Source organism: Falco peregrinus, chromosome 11 (assembly GCF_023634155.1).
Source record: "Falco peregrinus isolate bFalPer1 chromosome 11, bFalPer1.pri, whole genome shotgun sequence".
In the NCBI taxonomy this organism is placed as follows: domain Eukaryota; kingdom Metazoa; phylum Chordata; class Aves; order Falconiformes; family Falconidae; genus Falco; species Falco peregrinus.
This window is the reverse complement of record NC_073731.1, coordinates 25,741,293-25,759,534: the sequence shown is the minus strand read 5'-3', so window position 1 is coordinate 25,759,534 and position 18,242 is coordinate 25,741,293. Positions and strand designations below refer to the sequence as shown.

General features: G+C 36.7%; 1 protein-coding gene across 7 annotated transcripts in view; it reads right to left on the bottom strand.

The window, feature by feature from the left end:
• MARK1 (microtubule affinity regulating kinase 1) overlaps window positions 1-18,242 on the bottom strand; it is a 62,312-nt gene that overhangs the window by 23,953 nt on the left and 20,117 nt on the right. For all 7 annotated transcript variants that reach the window (XM_055816339.1, XM_055816335.1, XM_055816336.1 and 4 more), the window contains exons 2-7: window positions 13,128-13,331; window positions 12,372-12,425; window positions 4,481-4,529; window positions 3,252-3,317; window positions 2,179-2,249; window positions 1,123-1,179 (exon numbers count right to left, since the gene is read on the bottom strand). In XM_055816339.1, the coding sequence (XP_055672314.1) occupies window positions 1,123-1,179; window positions 2,179-2,249; window positions 3,252-3,317; window positions 4,481-4,529; window positions 12,372-12,425; window positions 13,128-13,331 (501 nt within the window). The remainder of the gene's footprint in view (window positions 1-1,122; window positions 1,180-2,178; window positions 2,250-3,251; window positions 3,318-4,480; window positions 4,530-12,371; window positions 12,426-13,127; window positions 13,332-18,242) is intronic.

Here is an 18,242-nt window from a genome sequence, read left to right as displayed (position 1 = left end):
TCCAGGGAGCTTGACAAAACATTCATGGGCTTCAAACCACCATGCAAGATGGGGAGGAATTTTTTTAATTAAGATTTCAATGAGATCCAGCCCTTTCCTTCCTTGCATTCTGACTTCAGAGTGGCCAGGCACCTCCTTCATTGTCAGATGACAATGGTCGTGGGGCAGGTAGGACTCCGCAGAAAAAGATGCATTATCCAGCACCATATGCACACGCAGGAGCTGACAGATTGACAGGTATTAGGGAACAGATTTGTGAGAAAGAGGTTGTAAGCATGCTGCAGTTTATTAAAAGCAAGTTAAGACAAAAGATACTGGTGAAAAAAAAACCCCTTAGGAATTATTCAACCTCAGTTTTTCACAAGTATTTAGATACATCAGTAAAAAAAAAACCTACACCAATATCTTCTTTGTAAATGTACAAGACGAAAGCAAGAGCACAAGCCAACTTTTAAGCAGGTGAAGCTCTTGTGTCCACGTCCCATGGTTTCTAAACCTGGCACAAAGACAACTTCAGGTTGAAGGCTTAGGTTGTACCTGCAATGGCTGAACTCTTTAACAGGGTCTGGTACATTTATACAGATAGATATATCAGAAAGCATCAAAAAAAGAAAAACCAGCCAGGAAGTCCAACTTATTTCTGTTTACATTTGATTTATTTTCTGTCTGAATTAAACACTAGAGCATAAACCAGAAGTTCAAATGGATTAAAAACCTAATATATTTCTTACGAATCACGAAGAAAAGATCATTTTAAGTATCTTGCAATATATTTTAACTGAAAATATTTTAATTAAGTAGTGCTGACTGGTATCACCGAACTTCTGTAGCTTCGCAGTGTAGATATCTGCATGCCAGCAGTTATAATTCTCTGGAGAGCAAGTCTTTTTCTTAAAGCCAAAACTGGAATGAAAGTAACACATGTTCTATTCTTGTCTCCCCTGCTCTACCAGGCAAACTACACCATTTTTGTGCTTCAGAAAACTGAGAATAAAATATAAGTCATAATTCCCTCATTCACATGTTTGAGGCATTCAGACAGTAGCAAGGACAAGTATATAGAATGAAATTAAGTCATTAATTTCTGCCAAATAGAAAAATGAAAAATAAGTAACAGCCTACCTTAAGATCACGATGAACTATGCATTTCTGATGACAGTACTGCACAGCAGATACAATCTGAAACACCAAGATGATCAGTGAAATACTTTATTTCAATCTCGGTACAAGTTTTCATACATAATTTAGTAATTTTGGTTCCTGATACGATCCAGTAGGACATAAGGAATTAATAAAAACAGCTTGCATTTTAGAAAAATATTCATGGAAGTTTCATTAAAGCCCAAATAATAAAATTAAGAAGTCCCTAAAAGCAGCTTATTTTCTTATTAAAAAAAAGTTTAATACATACTCCTCAAGGTAATAGGAGAAACATCTATTTTAAATACAGATCACCGAATACCAATAACTATAGAAGAAAATTATTCCATCCCAACCCAACAGCCAGATGTACTGTCTCAGATTTTATCTTCTGAAACATTTGCAGCATACCTCTGCAATTCATCCTTAACAGAACAGTTCCTTCAACATTTTCCTATACATGCGTTGCATATATATAACAAAAAACAAGTCCGAAACAGCAAGTTAAAAGCAGTTTCTTTACATGCTAATTACATAACTTAATTCTGAAAAATACCCAATTTTGTTTATTTATCTAATTAAAGCTTTTCACAGAATAATCACTAAAAACAGGGTAAGAAAAAGATTAAGATGAGAAAGTTTGTAATAAGAACATGAAAACTTGTTATAGAATTCCCTTCATATAAAAAGTGTGACATGACACAGCAATACCTGTCATTGTATCAACATCTCTAGATAGAACATCTGTTAAAATTCTAAAATACTCAGAAAAGGATTAAAACCTCAAGTGAGTCACAATAAAAAACGTGGCTCTTAGGAACATCCACTAAAAAAGAATGTACAACAGTGTTACTATTTTTAGATAGTACGTAGGAAGCAGTTATTTTTCCCTTCAGGGATTTTTTCCATTCTAGCTTTAATAAACATTATCACAACAATGAATATTTTTTTAAAAGTAAAAGAAGTATGCTCACACTCATCTCTATCTGAAAACACCATAAATAGAAACAAAAGGAAGATTGAATGTTAATTCCATACCTGCCTGAATTTTGCACGAGCCTCTTTCTCTTTCATTCTTCCATGTGCAACTAGGTAGTCAAACACTTCTCCTGACCACGACAAGGACAAAACATCAGTCCTATTGTCCTATTGTCCTATTTTATTTTTGACTGTCATGCACAACTGTATCATGCTTGAAAACACCCCCCACCCCCCACCCCCCCCTTTTTGAACAGAAAGGAAATAGAAGCAGCCAGGAAAAATTCCTTTTTACTGTTTGCACTGCATTAAATTTTTCAGACATGTCAAGAAATATAAAAATGGAACCCTCCCTACTAAGGCTTCTTCAATTTTTAAAATTACTTAACACTGCGAAACAAAAAAATAATTTACTTTAATCACAAAAACCCATTCATACTGCATAAGACACACTGGGAAACAGGCAACTTCTTACGTACCAGATTTGTTTCACATCTCTCTAGTGGCTTCACTTAACAAAATTAACTGTATTACTTTTGTTTTTTCCTGCTTCTTCTCTTTCTAACAAAGCTGCTCATATGCCCTTCAGATCCCCATCTTTGTACTGTCTGATGAGTAGCCTTTCCTAGCTGGTCACTAGCCCTGTGGTGGATTCCCTTCCCACACTCAAACATTCCCCATTCAGATGCTAAGCTGCTTCTCAAGCGGGCACCCACTATCCTTTACACTCTTATGATCCTGCTGGTCCCCCTTCCAGTGTTCCTTATTCTCATTCCTCGAGCCTGCCTCTCCAAGTGCTGTGGCACACATTTTCAAAATAAAACAGGGCATCGGTGCTTGCCTAAATGTAGCAGATTAATACTGAGCCAAGTTTTTGCCGGAATCAGTACCAGATTACCTCCCAGCATTCCAGTACAGAATATGAACTACCCTTAAGCACAAGCCTAATAGGTTACAGAACGTGATGCAAGCAAGCAAGTGTGCCCTGGGAGGTCTGCTAGGACTGTTGTGAAGGCCAGACAGGAATAACTGTTTAACCATAAAATCCTTAAAGCATGTATTCCTAGGCATGCAACTAGCACAGTTTTCTATATTGCAGTTTATCCTTAAATCAGAATTAACAATCTACTTACCACCACTGGCATACTCCATTACCAAATACAACGTCTTTTCAGTTTCAATAACTTCAAATAATTTTACTGTAAGAAAAATGAATGAGAGAGAGATTGCAGCAGGGAGCAAAAGCACAGCACAAAACCCCTATACTCATTAAGTGAGTATACTTTATGGCCAGTGATAACACTAAACCATAGGAAAACTTTTAATCCTTTAGGTTAGCATTCTTTTGAGGGGGAAAAAAACAAAATTAATTTCTAAATCACGGTTGACAATAAGGCACATTAATTCATCATTTTCTCAAAAGTTTATGCATACTGTACAAACAAGGTCATGCTGAAATTAGGGTTTAATTTGACACAGACATCTTTAAGATTATACAAACCTTCCCGGATTCACTAGTAAACTGCTCCCAGTTAGAAATCTGAGATTCTGACCAACTGAAAACTGAGTGGATACCAGAAACGTTAAGTCTGAAAGACTTTCCTCAGATTGTAATAGTAACCACTCATTTAAAAACACACACACGCCCACCGCCACCCCCAAGAAAACAAAAAACAGCGGAAGCTAAGAATGCTGGAAAAGCAACAAACAATTCAAGGGATGAGAAGGGAGTGCCTAGCATGTAATAACTTGTACACCTCATCCATACCTTGTATGCAACAAGCCCTCTGGCCAATTCAGGACCATTAACTGTCTCTGGAACAAGACTGTCCAGCCCTCCTCAGCCAGAAGAATTGTCATCACAAAGTAGGGCCCTGAAGCTGTGGGGTAGGTGAAAGAACTAAAGCAGAAAGGGAAAATTACATACTTTGTAATTCTAATTTTCTGGAAATATCAGTCAACGGGAGTCTTTCCTAGACTGAACTAATGGAGTTTTGCTACTTTCACCCAAGAAACTCATGCTTTTTGGCCTCCAGAGTAACTTAAATGGAAGAGGGGAGTTGGGGCCCTCAACAGACTGGACTGCTCAGCATCTCCTACTTTAAAGCTTTTTCGGACTGAGCAGTTTATCTCCTCTGAGCAAAATTCTTGTTTCAAGCACAGTCAATAAAAAGAGGTGAGTGACAATGAAGTATTTACTGAATGCTCATTGTCCTATTATCTCAAAAAAGTTTAATGAACGAAAGCATAGCAGTAAAGTACATTCAAATAAAGCCAAAGAGAATAAAATGTAAACAGGATAATTAAGAAAAAAAAAGACAAAAAAAAAAAAAAAGACTTTGCAGAAATGTAAGGTCCCTACCAATATTGGGATGATTCAGTATCTTCATTATTCGTACTTCTCGAAACAACTGTCAAGGAAGCAAGACAATTTTCTTAGTGTGTTTATTAAGGAAAAGTTACACAAGATATGCTATTTTAGATGGCAAAAAGAAGCAACATAACCCCACAGAAAATGGCATTAGCATAAAATACAGATAAATAGAGTGCAATGAACTTCAGAAAACTTAATCTGCATCTTATAGGTCACATAAAAATAACCACTACCAACTGCGTATCAAAACCACACCGATCTTTAAGCTTTACATAGACACAGGTAAGTTTTATAGCCCCTTCTGGAATTTCACATTGACCAAACCCAACAGATCATTCACGTAAGTTTTTGTTATATCTCTGCTTCAATTTCTTTGGTGACTTCCAAGCTCAGCTAACTAACTACTCCTGAACACAAACATAACTGTGGGTGAAAATACAAGGTGTAGTACTACAAAAAAGTCAAATGCACAGTTGTTAAAACAGAATGGGGTATCAGGAACCCTGATGTCCCCCCGTCCTACCACTCCACAGAGGTGAAGCGGGCAAGTTCGCTTTTCTCACAAATACCAGATTTTATACTGGGTCTCTCACAGTGATGTCCTGAAGATTTATGATTGATGAAAGACCATTTTATGATCCCAAGTCACGTAATTAAGAACAACTGGACAAACTTATAGTTTTAAGTGTATATACTTAAGACAATGGTGGGTTTACTTTTTTTTTTTTTTTAAACCAGAAACAAGAGGTCTTTGCTCTTAAATTTCTAGCACTCCTGGGTTTATTGATTAAATAAGAGGTGAAGCAAGACTAACCTAGGTGCTCAGAGGGAAGAAGGCGAACAAAAGGAATCCAAAATGACTATATAGTTCTGTTACTCTATACTTAAGGCTGTCAATACTGATAAGCTTGCACTGTTTTACTTCAAGTGAACAGCATATCCCCATCGTCAAATCTATTTACTCTGCTGCATGCTCTTTAGTCCCGCATTGGGCTGAAGGAAGATGCTGAAAGGAAGGAAGAAAAGCCCACTGGCTTCCACGTAATGCTTACATTTTGGAAACATTTTAGCACTACAGTCCTCCTTAGAGAGAAAAGGCTCAATGCAGAAATGATGTCTCAGAGACAACTCTCTCCATTTTCAAAATCAGTCCCATTCGTTTGGATGCTACCTTTGCAAAACAATGATGCAAGCCAGAGAGCAAACACCTCCTCAAAGACTAGCACTTTAGTTTCTATTTTATGACAGCTGAGGCTACAAGCCTACTTGTCTAAACAAGTAATTAAAACTCTTGTTTAGACAACATTGATGGTTTTTTACTCCATTTGTACAACTTGGTCATAACAGTTCTAAAATTCTGTGGTTATTCTACAAGATTATAGAGCAAAACCTTTTTGAAATCCAGCTTTTGATAGAGTAATATTGCAGTTATTGTTTTACATTATTTAATTATTTCAAGATAGTTACTAACTACTCACCTTATAATTGCCACTAAAACAATTTCAGAGGGAAGCAAAGACTACAAAAGCATTTTTCTGAGAAAACATGAACAGTATGATGCAGTTTGTTCAAAATGTAACACATGGGTATGTAATACTGTGCACTAGAATTAACTTCAGCAAATTCTTGTTGCCTCATAAAGTCAGTTATTTCCAGGAAAAAAACATCATACCAGGCTGTTCTTTGTGCATTTTTTTTCTTTTTTTGCTAAATATATGAAAGTCTTGCACAAGAAAAAGTTTCTCAGCTAAATCAGTATCAGTTAGTCAGAAACTAACAAATTCAAACCAATAGATGGCACAGCTTCAGAACAGCTTCTAAGCAGGTGTGTGGAAAACTGCAATTTCTGCAGAGGACTGGAAAGTTATTTCATAAATTAACAGTATTAATGCTGGTATAAAAGTTACAGCAATGAGTATGTGTCTTCATAAGCAGGCTTAAAATATTAGACTTCTATAAAAAATAATTTCATATTTAGAAAAAAGATCATTTAAGAAGCAATTTTACGTGTAATGTGAAGCACATAGTAAATAAAAAAGTGCATTACTGTAATCAATATTCTCACAGATTTTTAAGTTTACTATTGGTTTAAGATTCAAGTTGATTTCACAGTGATATAGTTTGTTCCACACAGTATGCAAATTCTTTCCTCCATAAAGGAAAAAAATCTACTAGGAAATGGACATAAAAGTCTATTTTCCTCAAGACAGAACAATACTGACCTCTAGCCTGATGCAGATACTTTGTTATATGAAAAAAATACTTACTTGCTCTGGTTCTGAATAGAAGTCATCACCAAGACCCAAAGTATGGGCTTAGGTTTATTTTGCACAAATGCCAATAAAATTCTTTACAACATCTTGTATTATATATCTTGTTGAACAGACATTTTTCAGAAAGCTGAAGTGTATGTTCTCATATAAAAGCAGGTACGCAGTCATGGTGGTCACCATGGGTACATCAAGAGGAAGTTGTTCGTCAGTCTTTCGAAAGAGAGCAGCTATTTTAAGGCAAATTCTAAACGAACTCGAAGTCATGAGGTGAATTTGGGTATTTTCTTGCTGGTTAGCAGCTCAGAGGTGAGCTGCTGCTTTGGGGATTTTTGACTCAAAGGCACTTTTAATGCTGGTCAAAATGCATTTGCATGCTTAGAGCAAGAACTGGACAAGGCTGAAATAGCTGAAGTTATCTTAGGTGATGCTCATCCACACAAATCATGTCAATCATAAGCTGAATGGAAACTGATTATTTTATTTTACAGAGGGGATGGCTTCAGCCTCCCTACAAACATATAAGAGCAGGGCAATAAAGAAATCAGCAGAGTAAGAATTGAAAGAATAGTTGAAATCTTGGAATCTACCTGCAGGTACCTGGCTGACTAAATCCCTTGCCCTGAGAAAAGATTAAAAAAAAAGACCCTAAGTCTTTTAGGTAAAACAAAATTCGTCTCCCAGCTGTCTGCCCACTGCTGAAACTACAGCACACAAGGCAGCCACCTTCACAGGGAGACCTATGTTCCTCAGAATTTGTATTTTGCAGTTGTTACTGGATTCTAACAAGTTCCCAGCAGCTGCTCACTTTGAAACCGACATTTTCAGATCTTTTTCTGAAGTAACTCAGGTCTAGGCACCTTGCAAATTAGGCATATGTAATTTAGGTATTCCGTAATACTGCTACATCACTAAGTCAAGCAGTTTTGCTAAAGCTGCTTGGTGTAACAAATACCTTCCAAAATACCTTCCAACCCGGGAAGAAAGAAATTACTTGCAAGGCTGAAAGAACTGAAATAATGGAACAGCACTGTGCAGAGACCACAAACACAGCCACATTACACCTTGTGTAGTTCCTGGCCCATACAGTCCAAGGGGATGTGTAAGGGTCTCTAAAATGCAGAGTGGGGAGAAAGATCACAGAAGCCTACTTCAGTACAGATGTTCAGACAGCAGAGGGGGAGTGGGATGGAAATTGGGCAAACTGTGCTCTGGAGTCCTGGTGTATATTCAGGATTTTATTTGGTCCAGTATAAATGCACATTTATACAAATTAAAAAAATGCCGGCATTCAGTCCTCCAATTTTCTCTCACAACAGAGAAACAATCTAGAAAATCCCTGAACAATGGATAACACCTGAATAAAAGCATTAATGGTGTTCAGGTGTCAGAGTACATTATTTTACTTTACAGCTCTGCATTCCGTGGAGCACTGCTTTGGGAAATCACCCGCTGCCACCTTTCCTCTTGTAGAAGCATGCTGGTCATTAACACTGGTTATGTCAATAACTATGTATTTACAAATAGATGTATCTTTACACAATAGCCACTACACCCCTCAATAACACCCAGGATACATCTCTTCCTTTGTGTACAGTGGTATTAAAACAAGATCATGCCTACCTCCTACAAAAGTTTGTTAATTTTATAGAAATCTGGACAGAACAGTGAGATTAGCTCTCCTTTCACGACAAGGCAAACCATAGGATTATAAAATGCTCTATTTTACTGATAAAAAAATAGTGCGTTCAGAATTCACATGCCTCTATTTTCTTGAGCAGCAGCATACTTCTCTCTCTGAAGGTGGCAAGTGCTCCCTGACTATTGTCCCCCCATCCCACCACACACTTACAGGACTGCTCTTCATTCTTAACCAAGTGCTACCATTCAAAAAAGCTTTCGAACAAGTATCTCCTTGTTGCAAATGGGTTGTAGCCTCAGCTTCACTTAATAGTAGAGGACCGCCAGCACCATACTCAATTCATAGAACTTGGACCTATGGAAAAGGCACAAGGCTTGAACAATCGATTCCTGCTTTTCCAGTTTCATTTTCCAGGGCACAGACTGCAGAAATACAAAGACCTTCTGTCACACCATTGCTAACACTTCTAAATGCTGTCAGGTTGACATCTACGTTTAAGATTTACTATTTTAAGTCACTACAATCAAAATAAAAATCTTCAGTTAACCAAAGTTTTTTCTTGCTTTGAAAGATGTGCTTGAATATGTCTCTAGTTTCCAAGTCATTACTGAGAATGGCTGTTGCAAAAAAAGCATAGCTTTCAATAGGTAACATATTGAAGTTGTTCCAAACCTTCTACTTCTTTGTTTCTGTTCTGCTTCTCTTAACAACAGAAAGAACCAAAGTTTGAGGCTTTGGATATGTTTAAAGAATAAAAAGAAGCCTGCTGACCCCTAAAAAGGGAAAATTTGAAATGCCACTTGCTAATAAAACCTATTAGGAAAGCAGCACCTTCTATTCCACTAGCAGTCTGCAGAAGACCAACGGAATGCTATTTCAGAAACAGCCCTAGTGAAGCCAGTACAAGATGACACTGTAAAAGTAGCAGACATGCAGAAAATAGAACAGCTATTTTGATATAAATTCCAGTTATGATAAAACTCCAATACTTACCTTTGGGTAAAAATTACAATCATGACAGTGGAAAAAGCTAACTCAGTACAGTATGTTACTATCAAGACAGCAAGTTCACAAAAAAGCCAGCTTTGTCTTCTAAACAGGTGCTCACCGAGTAAGATGGGAACCACATACTGAACAAATTGAAAACAAAATAAAAGGCAGTGACCTTAATTCAACATTGTTTATCTATTTAAATAGATAGAGGTCCTGAAGCAAGAAATGTAATATAACTTAAGACTATCGCATTGCATGCACAAGGATGCAAAGTTAAAAATTCACGAGGTCAGCTTACTTGTGTTGTCTCCTAACATTTGATGGTTTAAGTTAAAATAACTGCATCTGTGAAGTGCCCTGCCCATACTATATGGCATAAACAACATTGGAGTGGTGAAGAACAAACTAAACACTTTCCTTGCTTTCATACCCGTGACTAACTACAGACCCAGCTTGTATGACACTTGCAGCAACTGACGTATGTGCTCAAATATTTCTGTTTACAAAACAGAACAGTGCATGAGAAGCTATGATGCCTCAACTCATTTTACTTAATTAGGTCAGTAGCAAGTACTATGGCGATACCTACTTGCACTTGGCATCCTTTATATTGTAGTGAGCAGAAAGGGGATGGTCTTGTGAATGACCCTGTACCAAAGATCCCTATATTTGTCTTGTTTGATTAACAATAACCAATAGTGGTTGAAAGCCTAAACATTTTGCTGACCTGCGTACAATTTACCCGCTTTGAAGTTCTAGAGACTGTCCTCTCAACTATGCTAATTTAGATGGGTTCACACTCAGGAGTGGTATTTTTGTGGCAGTAACACACTCCAGTATTCACCTACAGACATTCCTTAGAAAAGTGTCTGTTCCTACTAAAACAATACTACTATTGTAGTATTCTCAACATTACCTCTTGAAATAATAAAAAAAAAAATCGACTACTTAACAATCCTATGTACAGTTAAACCTGATGACAAAATTATAAAATTTCACATTGCAGTGATACTATGTAGAACATGATCACAAACTTTATATAATAGCTCAGTGCAGAAAGAAAAACAGATGACTGCTTTCACAGAACAGAATAAGAATTTTTTTATTGTTTTATTTACAATACACAAATGACCTATCAAAATACTAGCAGAAGTAATTTTAAGCATGCTGATGAACCACCCTCCCACCCTCATTTGCTTTAAAAAACTACAGCTGCTTGAATGACTGTGCAAAAAACTGTGCTTAAGCTTACTTAAAAGCTTTCAGGAAATCAATATTCAGCTTCACTCAGAATTCTCTGAAAATTGTAGGAAGCTGAAGACATTTAAAGCTTCAAAACAAAGATTATTTTTTCTGAAAATTACAATCAAAATGTTACAAAGGAAAACTCTGTACAACAAACTATCACTTTCCAGTGTAAGCAGAAGATGCATGGTATAAATATTTCTATTAGCTATTGAAGAAGAATGGAATTGTGGTTAAATGACTAAATTTAACTTCTGTCCTTAGTTCTGCCATAAGATACTTCTAACTGTACCTAAAAACGTTTCTCGTTATCAACTTCCCACTCAAAAAACAAGTTAACAGCAGCAATGTCCTATTACATGAGTATTTTGTGCGCTACTTGTACAGTGTGACAGCATCTTTTGCAGGCTATGAAAGTTTCATTGATACTTGGAATGATTTATTGAATTATTTAGTATTTTTGTGTAAAATACAATATATTTATCATTAAAGCAATTATCCCAGAAGTAAGGTGTTCATGCTTAGTTTTCCAGAAAGTTTTATTATTTTTTACCCTCTCATTGCTCACCAATGAGACAAACTCACCCAGCTCTCCAAGTGTAAATACCAAGCTAGGCAGGAAACAAGCTACACGAGCAGCAAAGGATTTCCCCAATATGCTCTGTCACGTACTGCATCTGTGGGTCCCTCTTCACTAGCTCAAATATTAGCAAAGAGATTTGCTTAATACGGGATATAGGACTTAAGGATAGCAAAGCTTTTGCATGGACTCTGCACAGCAGGTTGAATTAAAAAAATAATCCTAAAGAACCCACACTCAAACAAAAATTCTACAGAAGAGAAATTAAAGCCAAGTTGGTTATAACTCCCCATAACCAAAGTTACACAATAAAATAAATGCAATGGCAGGCAGAGATAAAAGAACAGCATTAAGCCCTAGCCTCTTTCTCTCATTCTACAGCTACAGACAGCAGCAGCCTAGTATTTGTAAACAAAAAATATCCCAAATTTTTCCAATAGGCACCCTCCAGTATAACATTTCTGTGCTTCAGCTAAAACCAAACATATGTATAGTTAAATAGTAAAAAACTCCAAATCAAACAAAAAACCCCCCAAGGTTTTGTCAAAACACTTACTGTAATGGTTATGAAGGATTCTGAGTTTCTATCTACAGGCATGAACAAGAATGTTCTGATTACATTCAGTCATTTTGTCAATTTAGTACATGAAAAGTAATGCCAAAGGTCCCTGGAGTCTGACAGATGTTTTATTCAAGTTGAAATAATATAAAAACAAAGGTAAAAACCCCCAAACATTAAAGCCATGAAAACTGTCACTCTTACAAGTCCACAAAAAACAATTACTACATTAAAGAAAAATCCAAGAAAAATACTATCTTTAACAGCATTACATCTTGATTTAGTATTAAGACAAACTACTTATGTTCCTAATTAGATACAAATTTTATTGTCTGCAAAAAGTAAAGCTTTTGGAGGAAGGAAGAGCAAAGAAGCAATGCTTAGACAGGAACCACACAGAATAACTGCTCTCAGAAAAACTGCACATGCACACTACAGCAAAGACAGTAGCATACTGCTGTCTCCCAAGGCCATATGTACACAAAGATGGGTGTTTAGCAAAGTAAAGGGACCAAATATTTTTGTCAAGTAAATAAAAGATCACAGTTCAACTGTTTATAGAATTTCAGATATTATGGTGTATTTCTTACCTTTTGCAGACTAGTAGGATTTAGCTGGGTTTTATCTATTATTTTCACAGCAACCTTGAGGAAAAAAACAACCAACCATGGATTATTAAACTCAGAAAAAAGTTTGAACAAAAATATACTGCACCTCTGTAAGCAAAAGCATGGATGTGCCTCTATGACATGCATATATATCTGCTTTTATGTATTTTACCACACAAAATTTCCTCACCTATTGGGATCTACCAGCAGGAGCTCAGAACTTTGCCACCCAATGGTACCACCAAGGAATCAGTTTTATACTTCTGTCAGTGTTTGGACAGAACAATGTTATCTTGTCCACTGCAAAACCAGGCCCCCCAAACACAAGATCAATGTATCAATAGATTTCAATATCAAGGTTCTATAGATTATAAATATCAATGAAATTATCTATCAATAGATTTCTCTTTGGTTTTGGAAATACTTGGGGATGAACAGGTGCCCTCCCAGGCCCAAAATATCCCTTGATATGCATCAAACTTTTTGTTCTCTTCACCAAGAGGTTACATTTTAAAAAAAAGAGGCGAGTGGTTAGAGGGAGAAAACTCGGGCACCTCAGGTAACTTTTCCTATATCCTGAAACAGCCTCTTTGCATCTTCCTTTATGATGACAAAAAATGTGCTTTTTCTATTCAGAAGAGAAAGGTAAAACAATAGCAGAAATACTTATTATAAAGATAGCCAAAGAGAATATAAAAAACACTGTCAGTATTTTTTTTTCTTTTTTGGAAGGCTTACCTCTCTTCCAGTAAGTACATGTCTTGCCAGTTTCACTTTGGCAAAATTTCCTTTTCCTATTGTTTTCAGTAAGCGATAATTTCCAATGTGAGGATGCTCTTCATTGGTAGACGTAATGGAGTTTCTACATCGGGGAATGTTCTGTCTGCTACTTGACTTGATAGGCTGGACATGTGGTTCAGTGTATCCATCCACAGAGGTATGCTGGAAAGCAGATAAAACAGTTGCAAATTTAGCTACTTGGATTTTAGACAGTTGCAGCAGAATAGACTAAAAGCATAACAAGGTGTAAAGGGAAGTAATTTATTTACTTTCACCATATAATTACTAATTTTGGATGGTAGCCTAAGCAGAATATGCTGTCTTTGGGCTGAGTTTGATGCATGTCTCAAGAAAAAAAGTCTGCAGAAAGATTCTATCAGCTCCTAAAGTAAAACAAGGAACATCTAGGCAGTAATCAACAAACCATTGCAGACTTTTTTTAAATATGGAACTATGCCAAGCTACACACTATACCACTATGTTGCAAATAAACTTGTCTAATCATAACCAAATTTAGTGTTTTAAAAATACACAGTACAAAAAAATACTTGTACTTTGGCATATTTGGAAACAAGGGTTCACTCAAATTTTTTTTCTTAACTTTCTTCACTTGAACAACATTACGAGAAAGATTTTTTGAGGTAAGTTTTGCTCCCTAAACCTTGGAAGTCACAGAAGTTCTCATTCAAGTGACAAATAATTTACATCTTTATTTAAAAATAATAATTTATTCTTAAAAAGAAAACTCCACAATATCTTGAAAACATACTTTAAATCTCAAAAAGTCTGAAGAACTAAAAGGATGTTATTTTTAATGCATGCCAACCCATCATCCCACATTAAATGTTAGTCACCAAAATCAGCAGTGCTTCTGTACTCTTTTAACTTCCAAGTATGTAAGAGGCAAGATAGAGATGGGGCTTGGAAATGTTCCAAGGAGAAACCAAAGTAAAGGAAGATGTCAATGGGGTGTTAAGTGTTTCAGTATTTCAAATGCTTTCTATGATTAGCGGCAGATGGGTACAAATGTTTAACAAGTAAAATTTAGCCTCTAATCTTATAGATTTTAAGGCAGGCAAAAACTGTAGGTAGAAACAGTGTCTTCTCAGACTAGTTTTTAGATTTGTAACAGAAAGCCATGCTTACTCCTAGGCCACTCAGTTCCTGCTAAGCATCAAGCACCAACAAAACTCAAGGCACCTTCATATTTTCCCATTATTCACTGCTTCAATCAAAAAGTGGGTATCTCAATATCTCTGTGCAGAGCACTAACTGAGCCTGTTCCTTTACAGACCAAAGATTTCAAGATCTTTGACCTTAAGCTGAGAGCAGAGTCAGAGGAGCACTCAGCGCCTCAGCACTGGGAGGTTCCACTGTTCCACCCAGTACCCAGCCTAACGCTGGTCTATGCTGATATCACCTGTCATTCCTTACACAAGTAATTATTTTCTTACACAAAACACATTTTAAAGCACTGCTTCCAACTTCTATGTGTATTTATTATAGACCAAAGTCAATCCTCTCCTGTAAACACCCATGCTTACAGATAGTCCCACTGAGCCAAGCAGAGTTATTTCAGGACATAAGGACTAGTAGAGTTGGGAAAACTAGCAAACAGCTGCAACACAACCGGAAAAAACAAGGAATATATCACAACCTGAATATTCTTCCCAAATGTAGCACAGCACTGCTTACATCACCTCCAGCATTATTAATTCACTATGCCAGAAGGAGGGTCCTAAATAGAATTTTCTGTTGGTCTTCATTACCCACGTCTCTGCAAAATACTACTTTACCCCCACTGATAAACTGTTTTCCAAATCACTGCAGAACCAAGCAAGCCAGGCATGTTTAGATTCAGCATATCAGACAAATTTATTCAACCATGAAATAACATGCTAGCAATAGTATTTATCCTTTAGAAGCACATAATTAAAATACTTTCTTTGGGCTTGGAAAGAGAGGATCAGAAGGACATCTCCAGGCAAAGAGGCTTTGAAACATTCCTTCAACATTGGACACTAGTCGTACATGCAATAAACCAGAGCCCAAGTAGAAGTCTTGCCTAAGACAACACCCTGCAATATCAATATTTGTATGGTGCTAATAATGAATATTATAGCTGTACCTAGAACCCCATCCAGAGCTACAGCACTATGCTACACAAACAAGTTTTAGAAGTCTTTAAGCCTGTTCATGCACAGAATTAGATCTTCATTATTTGAAATAAAATGCCTACCAGAAGTACTAGCAACCCTAATACCAATTGCCAGTTTCACACGTTTCAGAGGATTAGCCTACTTCCAGTAGATACTTGAAGGTATCTTTCAGATAAACAGTTGGATAGGCAAGCAAAACCAATGCCACAGGCAAAGCAAAAGATGGCTTCACAGGACAGATCATCTTCACGCAGATTTAACAGGGAAAGCAGTTATTTAATCATGATGACAATGTAACACAGAACAAAATCCAAAGAGAAAAAAAATAAAGAAGGTTCATGGTCATGACAGTTCTGGATTTTGGTCTTTACAGGACAGAAAAAATGAAGCCCTCTGGATAGTTTCTTAATTATTCCCTCTTAGACAGACTTATCTTCAGAGTCAACCATTCTCCCCAGCTATGCCCAAGGATGACAGAAAATATGCATAAAGGCAGCCAAGTTTCTTAGTTTGTGAGCCACATATATATAGCATTTCTGAATTTGAACAGCACTGAATGAAATTCCAATTATTATTCTTAAGTCTTGCAACAGGCCTCCCTTTTGCACATAAACAGCTTGCTATTGTTGGAAAGTACAGAGGAATTTAAACTAGAAACTCATGAACTTCTAGAAATCAGCATTCAACAAAATCCAAACATAACAAAGTTAAGATGTTGAAAAAACCAACCAAGTTAGGTCAAATAACGGTATCTCAGAGATTATTTCCAAACAATGTTAAAGCTGAATTCCACAGAAGCATGCAATATCCACACTGCCTAGAAAGACAGGCTACGTAGTTTTAAGATCTTTCTGGTCCATTACAATACATTCATTCATTACACATCAGCTACTACGTGACTATTTAAAAACGCCATTTCAGAAGAAAAAACTCTGAATTCTGAGAAGTTTTTCAGGGTGCTGGAAACAAGTGGGCTGTAAAAACCAACATGCTCCTTGAAGTTCACTGCCATCTAAAACCAATTCCAGCTAACAACCTTCATTTCCTACACAGGATTTTAATTAGGGATTCTGATATTTCTCTAGCTACACTGATAATATATCTTTATATGTACATATGTAATGTAGTGGGAAACGCTGTCTTACTAGGATATCATAAACATGACTCCCTGTATGTTGTTTATGTCACTGTTAAATAAAATGTCTAGAAATAAACACATAAAAATTAGATGTTTCTTAAAATAAAATGCAATTTTAAACAAAAAAAGGTGCAGTAGTGACAAAACTTTAGAGCTGAAACAGTACATTAGAACAGCAATTTAGGTATTTTTCACATTAGTCAAGTGTTTTTAAAAAAATAAAGGAAGAGCACATACAAAACATTTACCACCTTTTCAGAAATCTCAGAAGAGTAATTCTAGTATTCAATTTTAGATTGCGACTGAAGAGAGCTCAATTAACAGTTATTACTCCTAACTAAGGTTGTTTCTGACACATTCCATTAGTGTTATTACAGAAAGTCAGTGGCATTAAAATCACAAGAGATTGACCCATTGCTTCCCGAAGACTCAAAGCTATCGTCTTCCCCAAAGCAGTTTTGCGAAAGCAAGATGACCCAACGCCCAATACATTATCTCTGAGAAAGTGCAGAATAAATACCCGCACCAAGCAGATACAACAAGTGTGGTCTACTACTTATTCAGCGTCCTTTAGTCACTCACCTAGCCACTGGAGTAGTATTCTCACAGATTATACACCATAATTAAACTTATATCATCACATATATTAACTGCTCTTACAGCTTAGTCTGAAATAGTCCCCAAAACCATTCTGGCCACCAAACGACACAGCCTTTCTCAATCAAACAACACCAAACGCCTCTATAGTCCTTCTGAGTAATAGGATAACTTCTACACATTGACCTGCCTACAAATACACCTCATATGATTAAGCAAACATCTTAGTCCTGAATTTTCCCCTTCTTGAATTACTGCAAGGCAAATTCCTTGGTACAGTCAGCCCATGGAAGCAAAGTATGCACATGAGGTGCTAAAAAAAGCACATCATCACACTTCCTCTTCTCAGTATTATCTCCAGTTCTGAACTTATGCTTCTTACAGCCAATTTTAATATTCATAGCTCCAAACATTTTCAAGCATGTGCCATACACATGAGCATTTGTAACAGCTGTCATGTTTTGCAAGGTAATCAAAACAGCTAGCCCAGACAGAGGGAGGTTGAAGAGTTTAGAAGACAGTCTTCTGAACAGCTCTCATCTGCCACAGCTTTGATTCACAATTCAGGGGAAGGAAAGGGGAGAAAGATGAGAAGTAATGTCCTGGATGTCCAGCTGTTTTCATGTTTTAACTGCTTGCTATCCCTAACTATTCCTTTAGGACCCAGGAACTTCTAGCAAACCACCTCAAACAAATATTTTTTTTCCCCCTCTGAAGTAACAATCAAAGTAAAGTAGAACCACCACATTTTTTGAATGATCTCAGTAAACCTCAATGTAGGAACCAACAAAAATGTTCACATCAGCTTGTTCTGCATCACATACCAAAAGCACCCAGAGGGTCAGGTTTACAGGTATGAAGCATCATGCAACTCTGAACTGCACAAGATGATGATGGTACGTGATCCATCAGCTACTGCCAGAAGAAGGGGATTCACTCCTCTCCCAGGTAAACCTCACATCTGCACAAACCCACAGCTTACCCTTGCCACATGTACCCGTTGCATCATACTACAATTACTAAAGCCCCTCTAATCTCAATCAAAACATTAATAGATCACTATCTACTCTAATTTTTTGTCTCTCCGAGACATGTGAAAAGTGCTTTGGAGGAGGCAACTAAAAGTCTGAATGCATGTACGTGTGATTCTTTTCATAATTTTTATCAGCAATTAAAAGC